This window comes from Grammomys surdaster, unplaced genomic scaffold (assembly GCF_004785775.1).
Source record: "Grammomys surdaster isolate TR1022 unplaced genomic scaffold, NIH_TR_1.0 1162, whole genome shotgun sequence".
In the NCBI taxonomy this organism is placed as follows: Eukaryota; Metazoa; Chordata; class Mammalia; order Rodentia; family Muridae; genus Grammomys; species Grammomys surdaster.
In genome coordinates this window covers 740,417-749,252 of record NW_021605581.1, presented here as the reverse complement: position 1 = coordinate 749,252, position 8,836 = coordinate 740,417, and the positions used below count along the sequence as shown (strand labels likewise).

The window sequence follows — 8,836 nt, the reverse complement described above, 5'->3', positions numbered from 1 at the left end:
CTAATCAATACTAATAAGTGCCTAGGAAATTACGAGCTTGCTTAAACATTAGGATAACACAACTATATAAACTGTATTGACTTGGTTTAAAATGGAGTTTAGTAAGTTTATTTTACTCTGTAGATACTTCTGAACAGTTTACTCTTATATCATTAATACATTGATCTTAACAAAACTCTAATTGCTATTAACATGAATTTGGTTAAGGATAAGCTCAAAAGAGAAAACTGTTTTGTATAGGAAATAAAGATGAGTCACACGGGTGCTAAAAGAAGCCTACTGAGGTTGTGAAAAAAATGAAATTCAAATGGAAATTCACATCTCTGTAAAAACAAGTTCCCATAATGAATGCTGGTTCAAACAGGCCTCACTGCCTGGAGTTCACTGTATAGTAGAGCTGTAGAATACCCTATCTAAATGTACAGTATAAATATGTAAATATTTTACTTTGCAAGTTTGTATTACTACTTAAAGGCTCTTTCTGACTGATAATTCTATTCTGAAACAATAAGCCATAATAAGCACTTTGTCAAAACTGTCAAATAACCCTTTTATGTTTCTCCTCAGATTTGTTCCCAAAGTATGGAATATGGAATAGAGGGTGAAATTTTAAAACACTTTTGTGGAAATAAAGAACTTAAACAGAAGCACTGCATCCTTTGTTGGTTTTTCTGGGTTTGTGCTTCTGAAGATGGAACCCACACACTAGGCAGCTCTACCACTAAGCCATAGCCTCAACTCCAAAATACTGTTAGAGTTGCTTTTATTTACTATCCTTAGATTAGTTTTTAAATCTTTGTATGTGTATGAGTTTGCCTGTTTGTGCACCACATGCATGCCTGGTGTCTACAGAGGTCAGAGGAGAGCATCAGATCTTGAACCGGAGGTACAGATAGTTGTTAACTGCCATGTGAGTACTGGCAATGAAACCTGGGTCCCCTGGAAGAGCAGCCAGTGCTCTTAACTACTGAGCCATCTCTCCAGCCCCTTAAAAGATGATTTTTTTTTAAGTTTGAAGTTTTCCAGGAAAATTACAAAGATACTGGAGGGGAATGTGCCTGGTCTTTCTGGCAGCTATTGGGAGAGGGTTGTCAAATGGATAATTTATAATTCAAAACAAAAAGAGTGGCTTACTTCTGTTTCATGTACACCCAAAGTAGTCAACCATTTTGGAGACATTAGAGTGCCTAGGCTGACATCACTTCCTGGAGGTTCTCAGGTATAGCAAAGAGGAGGCAGCAGGCTTGAATTGGGAGCCTCATCCAATATCACCACAGATTATTCTTTGTAGCTTAAGATAATCACTTAATGACCCTTCTAATTACTGTGTATTGGTTGACTGGTTGTAGTCTTAGTAGTCAATTGCTTGTCCCCCCACCCACCCACCCCCAGGCACCCCAGCAAAGGAGGTGTTATTTCAATTGTTACATAATTTCTTAGGCCATCTTTCACTATCACCTAGAACCAGATAACCCCCAGCTCACTTCTCTGGGAAAAGAAATTTAAGTTCAATTTTGACAGAGTGAATAAAATGTGTTCTACACAGGTTTTGTGTGTGGGTGGTGGTGGTATTTATTTATTTATTTATTTATTTATAAATGCTAACTGGAACAGAGCAGGCATTCTATCAAAGCATGCAAATGACTCCAGGAAACAAATCAGTGGAAATCACACTAAGTTATGCTACATTGCTGCCCTGTAGTTTACAAGTGACCTATTCTCAGTTTCAAATGATGCTTCAAAAGAATGCTGTCTATAACTTCCAGTGGTGGAAGCCAGGCTAACCCAAGACCCCAGCACTGTGGAGTGCATATGGGCATCTGGTGCTTTCTTCCTGCTGGCCTCTATCCTAACCTATGATTGGTAATTGGGTTGGTGACTTGGGCCCAAGCTCAAAATGCTCAGGAGCCCAATTAAAGCTTGGAACCTGGTTCTGATATGCTCCGGGTTGAGATCTTTAGGGATGGGGCAGAAGCCCTCTGTCCATTCTACAGAATGAGTTCTTCCAGATTCCTCATCCTGGGAAGAATAATTAGTTCCTAATATTTTAATGCTATGCAGATAAAAAGAAAAAATAATTAGCAAGAGTGAACAAACGGGGACTGTGGGGAAACTGTTCTTCCTGGCTTTTAATGCTCAGGAGTGCAGTGCCCAGGCCATCCACCCTACCTTTCCAAAGTGGGCAGGGAAGGAAAGATGCCCAACTCTGCTGAGAAGCTTGCCCAGACCCTGCCTTCTGCTGCCCAAGTGCCCTACACCAGAAAACACTGAAAGACAAGGGACAGAAAGGGAACCATACTCCAGTGACTTCATGGTCAGAGGCTGCCAAGCACAAATAAATGAAACATGTGGGCCTGTGTGTGAACCAAGACTGGTGGAATTCCTCACAGGGAAGCCATTCCTCGTTGTTCCACTATGGCACTGGAAACCAAACCCTGGTTTAAACTTATTGTAAGCCACGTCTCAAACCTTTTTTTCTGGCTGGGTGTAGTGCACATCTTTGATCCCAATACTTGGGACACAGAGGCAGGTGGATGACAGTGAGTTAAAGATCAGCCAGTCTATATAGATATAGAGAGAGTTCCAGGGCAGTAGGAGATACATAGTGAAAACCCTATCTCAACCAGTTTTCTCCACAGGGCAAGGTGGCTTGGCTTACACACCTTTAATTTCCCTTTACTGAAGGAGGCTGGGGTGCAAGGATTGCCATCAGTTCAAACCCAGCCTGAGATAAAGCAGGAGACTTCCATCTCAAAAAGAAAAACAACAATAATAAAATAAGATTAAAAAAAAAAGAGGTAACAATTTAAAAGCAAGCAAACCCTGCCTTTCTCTAAACTGGCAAACTCAGGGAACTAGCAGAGGGCTGGCGAGCCTGAGGCCTGGGCGCGGTGCACAACGACCCAGTCCAGGTCGGGGCGCGCGCCCGGCCCGCCCGGGGCGGCTCTAGGCAGAGGCCCGCCCCCGGGTGTCCCCTCGGCCCGGCGCTCCAGCTCCTCCCTGGCCAGCGGAGCTGAGAGCCGGCGACCATGCACTGCGTCCGGCGGGCCCTGCTGCTGCCTCTGCAGCTCGCCCTGCTGGTGGCGGCGGGGGCCGGGACGCGCGTGAGCGCACCGCGGAGCCTGGCGTGGGGCCCGGGGCTGCAGGCTGCCGCCGTCCTGCCCGTGCGCTACTTCTTCCTGCAGTCGGTGGACTCGGACGGCCGGAACCTCACTAGCTCGCCTCCAGGTCAGCGCCCGTCGCCGTCCCCGCGCGTCCCTGTCCCCACGCGTGGCCATCTCCCCACTGTGGGTGTCGCCTTCTCTCTCCCTTCCCATCGGCGTCCCTTCCCTCCTCCCTGACACCCCCGGGGGTGGGCGATGCCACTGAGGACCGCTGGGTGACTAACTCAAGGCCGAGCCACAGGTCCCGCCCTGGACCTGTAGAGTAAATGGCGCCTATGGGGTCCCGCGGGGCGCGGTGGTGCCATCACGGGATGCAGATGGCCCTTCCTGGCCTGCAGGGCGCGCCTTCCCTGACTCAGCAGCCCTACTCATCCCTTGGCGCTCCTAGGCCCTCAGTGCAGACCACGCGAATGAGTGAAACTTCATGGAACCAGAGAAGGGAGGAGCTTGTCTTGAATGTCCGCAGGGCCCTCCTCCCACAGCTGACTGCTTCTCTGGACTTGTCCAGCTGGTTTCAAGTTGTTGCCAATCAGGATTTGCTAATTTGTGTCTAAATTTAAGGCTGCTCCCAACTGGCGTCCTGTTTTGCCTGCAAAGAGGCAGAGAAATCTATGGCGTCCTCCACAGAGCAAATGAGAATGTCACGTACGTGGAGGTCACGTGTATTTGGTAATCCTATAGTAAAAAGAGGATGGCAATGTCTGCCTATCAGAAAACTTAGACTCTACTGAGAAAATGGATAATAAGCAACCAGCCTATCAGGGCAGAGCACAGTTGCTATAATTGGATTTCTGCAGCCTGGTGTAAACATTGAAGAACCGCCAATAGGCCCAGGGAAGTCTGGGAAGCTTCAGGAGTATGGGTTTGGAAGCTGAAAGGAGTTTCTAGACTGGTTTGCAGATGTGCAAAAGCAGAGAGCGTTTAGGATCCAGAACAGGAGCCTGTGGAACATGGTCCAGATTCAAACCGTATCATAGTGTCTCTGCAATTCTGTAATAAATAAATGAACCCAAACATGCACTCCTGTGGTTACAGCAAGAAAGTAAGGATTCCCCCCACCCCCACCCCCAATTTTAAAATTCTTTTTCCCCAAATAAAATTTTCTGCAAGGATTATACAGATGTGTGTGTGTGTGTGTGCATGCCACTTGTGAGCTGCTGCCCATAGCGACCAGAAAAGGGCGCTGGATCTGCTGTAGAAGTCTAGACACTTGTGAGCTGCCTAATATAGTTGCTGAGTACATGTGTCTTCTGGAAGAATAGGAAGCACTCTTAACCTCTGAGCTATCTCCCTAGCCCCAATATACATCATAATGTTTTTATAATGAAAAAAAAAACTTAAGAAAAAAGGGCAGTCCATGAGTGGATCCTGGAGTGTCCATGGCAGGAAGTCAGAGATATTTGGATAATTACATAGTCCTAGGGCGTAACACTTTGGGTTTATGGGATGCTCTAGTTGGTAATGTAGAATCAGTGCTTTCCCTCTAGCTGCCGAGAGCTTGGATAAACTTCCTAAATGGTCATTGAAAGGAAAAGTATCGACTCAGGACCCTCAAGACCAAGTTCTCAGCACAAAGGGGATTTATCTGCCCCAGAGGGACACAGGTCAGGGAATAAGACAGACAGGAGATGGAAGCTGAGGAAAGGGAAGGTCAGGGGTATTTCCAGGAGTGGGACAAAGGACTGCCTCTGGATAGAGAGGAGACAGACGTGGTCCATAGTGTTTTATTTTAATCGGGCATGCTAATTAGGTGAGCCAAAGGGGACTTTTGATTGCTGAACTTCGGTACTTTGATAGCTGAGCATTTGTAGTCAGCTTCAGGAGGAGGAAGTGGCCATATAAGAGAATAGACCTTGGTGCCTAGCTTTAGGGATGTAACCCAATGTTTTTTTAACAAGGCAGAGGCAATGGGAGAGAAAGCCAAGGCCTACCAGAGCCATGCTCACTGACCAGAGCCCCTTCAGTCATGGCAGGCTAGTTCCCATTGCCAGAGAGTCTCTTCTGTTTAAAACTCTGCAAAGCTGTGGTTCGCACACTGGCTGTGCTGTGTATTGATATGTGACCCCCAGTTACTCTATGCTGTGTATTGATATGTGACCCTCAGTTACTGCTATGCTGTGTATTGATATGTGACCTTCAGTTACTTCTCGAAGTATAAATAACCTACGCTTATTGATCTGTAGTTAGGGAAGGGGAATCAATAATTACCTGACAAGTCTTACAAGAAACAGGTAGAAAACGCTTGTGAGAGCCGAGTATGATGGTGCAGGCCTACAATCCAAGCACTTGGGAGGCAGGAACAGAAGGATTGTCTAGGCTAGCCTGGACTATGTAATAAGAACATGATCTAAAAGAGATAGATAGATAGATAGATAGATAGATAGATAGATAGATAGGAACATATGTAGCTCATAGAAGGGGTTAAGTAATTTCTTTTTATGCTTTTGATAGTTTTGAAAGTTAAGTGTTCAGAATCTCTGAAGTTAGGTTTGACACCCCAGGCTCCTTTTGTGTCACTACTTTCTCCTTTTTTTTTTTTTTTTTTTTTTTTCGAGACAGGGTTTCTCTGTGTAGCCCTGGCTGTCCTGGAACTCACTCTGTAGACCAGGCTGGCCTCGAACTCAGAAATCCACCTGCCTCTGCCTCCCAAGTGCTGGGATTAAAGGTGTGCGCCACCATCGCCCGGCTTTTTCTCCCTTATAAAGCTGACTTATTTCCCTGTCAGACCCGAGCAGTGTCATTTTCCACTGACTCTCACATTGATTTTATGCTGTCAATGGCCCAGGCAACTAAGCACTTAAATATGTGGGTGCAGGGACTCGAATCTGGGTCCTCTGGAGTAGTAGTAGCTAGTGCTTTTAACTGCTGAGCCATCTCTCCTCCTCCGGTTGCTTTTCTGATGGCAGCTAGAAGAAACACAAAGCATTTGAAAATTCAGTTTAAAAAGAAATTTTTCACACTCTCTAAAGCACAGGGAACTTTGTAGAAGAGGAAGTAGGAAGTATCTAAGAGCCAGAAGACAGAGGGACTGGCTTCAAAATGTCTAGGCCAGCAGTTCTCAACCTTCCTAACGCTGCCACCCTTTAATATAGTTCCTCATGTCATGGTGACCCCCACCATAACATTTTTTTCCTTGCTACTTTTTAACTGTAGTTTTGCTAGTGTTATGAATCGAAATGCAAAGATCTGAAATGTAAGATATCTGATATGTGACCCCCTGTGAAAAAGTCGTTTTACACTGCCCACAGGTTGACAACCACTGCTGTAGATTCACCCTTTGCAACCATGAACTCATAACCATGGTTACTGTACTAGACCCACACAAGACTGGCCCTGTCAACAATCAATCACAGAATGGGGAGGATCTTATGGGACCCTGTCCCTCACTTCCAAATTATTGTTAGGTTCTGGCAGAGGGAGAGTCACCTGCAGTTGTGTGCCTCCTACATACCCACTGCTGAGCCCCCAGGCTCTTGTGGATACTTCCAAATTCATGGACACACAGACACCCCTGGTTAGACCAAGTGGGTCATAAACAAAATGAATAGACATGAATGTTAAAAAGACTTTTGTACAAAAGGAGAGGGGATAGGTAAGGGTGGGAGGGGGTTTGGAGAGGGCGGAGGGTGAGGGTGGTCAGTATGTGTTATGTAAAGTGTGAAATTGTCAAAGAACAAATTTAATGAAAAAGGGACATTTTCTCACAAATGAATTACTAGCTACTTCAATGGCATTAAATAATGTGTGTGTGTTTTACAGGGACAAAGTTGAATTACCACAGGGCCGTCATCTTTATTGAGTGTGGACTGTTACTGCCTAAGCTTGAATGTTATTCAGAGGAGAAAAAGACCAAGTAGGACCAATGTTACTTTCTGCAATGAATTAATTTTTTCATCCAGTGTTATTGAATGGCTGATGAGTCCCATGTCAAGTCAGATCCTTGACTTAAGGATGGACCACACATAGTTGCTGTCTGCAAGGATCTTCCATGCTGAGATTAATATGAGTTACCATGAACACTGCAGGCCAAAAGACTTCTATACTAAGATTCAATGTCTGATCATTAAGGCATAATGATCAGGAAATGGTAACGATATTTGTATTTCTTTTGCTTACAGGTCAAACACAGTTCAAAGTAGTGGTAAAATCCCTTTCACCTAGAGAGTTGGTCCGTATTTATGTCCCCAAACCTTTGGACAGAAATGATGGAACATTTTTGGTGAGATACAGGATGCACGAGACTGTCCATGAAGGGCTCAAGATAGAGATCCTTTATGGTAGTGAACACGTGGCTCAGTCTCCTTATATTTTAAAAGGTACGTGTTACCAGTTACCTGACCTGACATATGTGGGATGCATGCTTTTCAGAAGGGCTGTAATGACCCTGCAGTCAAATGTGACAGCGTAAACATTGTATATGTACTCTCAGAAGCTCAAATTTTATTTCATCTTTGGCATTTTAAGAAAATTATCATTTTCTGGGTTTGGAGAACACTTGCTGCTCTTGCAGAGGACCTGGGTTCAGCTCCCAGTACCCACAGAGTAGCTCACAATTTTCTGTAACTCCAGTTCCAGGGGATCTAATGTCCTCTTCTGACCAGACATGTACATGTGACATGCACATATATGCATACATACATACGTGCAGACAAAACACACATAAAACAAACAAATCTCTTGAAAAATCCTTTTCTGTTTCATTTTGTATAGTTCCCACTGCTGTCTGCATCTTTAAATTTGTTCTTTTTTTATCCCGCAAATGCCAGAGTCTCTTGATACCATTTTTAGTTTTCCTAAGCTTTATCTCTGGGATGTGGCAGAGTTAACTGGACATAATTTGATCTTTTCCAGTTATATTTTTACAGTTTGTTAGATGAAAATGAGTGATGCTTAATCTGTGTCTAATTACTCTGAACAACTGAGGTGCACACTCCCCAAGTCCCAAGAGTGAGGAGGCTTTCCAGCCTCGCTGACACAGGCACTTGGCCCAGCCCTGCCTGGAGCGCAATGCACTGGCCACCCAGTGTTGTTCTGATGGTTCTTCCCTGCACTGGGTGGATTCCACTTACAGATGCTCTGATTACAGGCTGGGCTGGACACACATTCCCAGAGTCCTGAATGTGTCTAAGTTTTCCTGTGTTTAATTCTCACCCCTCACATACTCTGTTCCCAGGCTCAGCTGCCTGGTTCTGCAACACGCTTAGCTCTTCCTCAACTCAGTGAGCCTGCTCAGCTCTACACACGCTCTCTTCCTGAGCTACATTAAGCAGCAAGCTGTGTGACCTATGAGGTTTCCCTTGCTAGTGTCATCTCCAAGACCCACTGTCCTTCCCTGCCTCATGTCCATAGTCTGGAAACTGTGAGTCCACATGACAGGTTTTATTCACCAGTTTGAAGTAAAAGAGTAAATCAGTGCCTCTTTGTGATCTCAGTCTGAAGTAGAAAACCCCAACAAAATGGGGCCTAATGTCATCTCAGCACTGGGAAAGTAGAGACAAGAGGACCTCTGTGCTAGTTTAAGACCAGCCTGGGCTATATGAGACTCTTTTTCCAAAGATCACAAATAAACCATCAAGAAAATATATTCAAGTAAATATGGATATGTCCTGAAATTAGATTTGTATATATTGTTTTCTAAATATTCTTCAGAAGAGTCCTCTTTGTTCAGCTAT

At 44.8% G+C, this 8,836-nt stretch overlaps 1 protein-coding gene across 2 annotated transcripts in view; it reads left to right on the top strand.

Moving 5' to 3' along the window:
- The first annotated feature begins 2,952 nt into the window (after positions 1 to 2,952).
- Positions 2,953 to 8,836, top strand: part of Poglut3 (protein O-glucosyltransferase 3) — a 59,434-nt gene continuing 53,550 nt past the window's right edge. Inside the window, exons 1-2 of one of the 2 annotated variants that reach the window (XM_028783625.1) lie at positions 2,953 to 3,228; positions 7,283 to 7,480. In XM_028783625.1, the coding sequence (XP_028639458.1) occupies positions 3,030 to 3,228; positions 7,283 to 7,480 (397 nt within the window). In that variant the 5' untranslated portion in view covers positions 2,953 to 3,029. The remainder of the gene's footprint in view (positions 3,229 to 7,282; positions 7,481 to 8,836) is intronic. The other variant, XM_028783624.1, reaches the window with a different exon arrangement.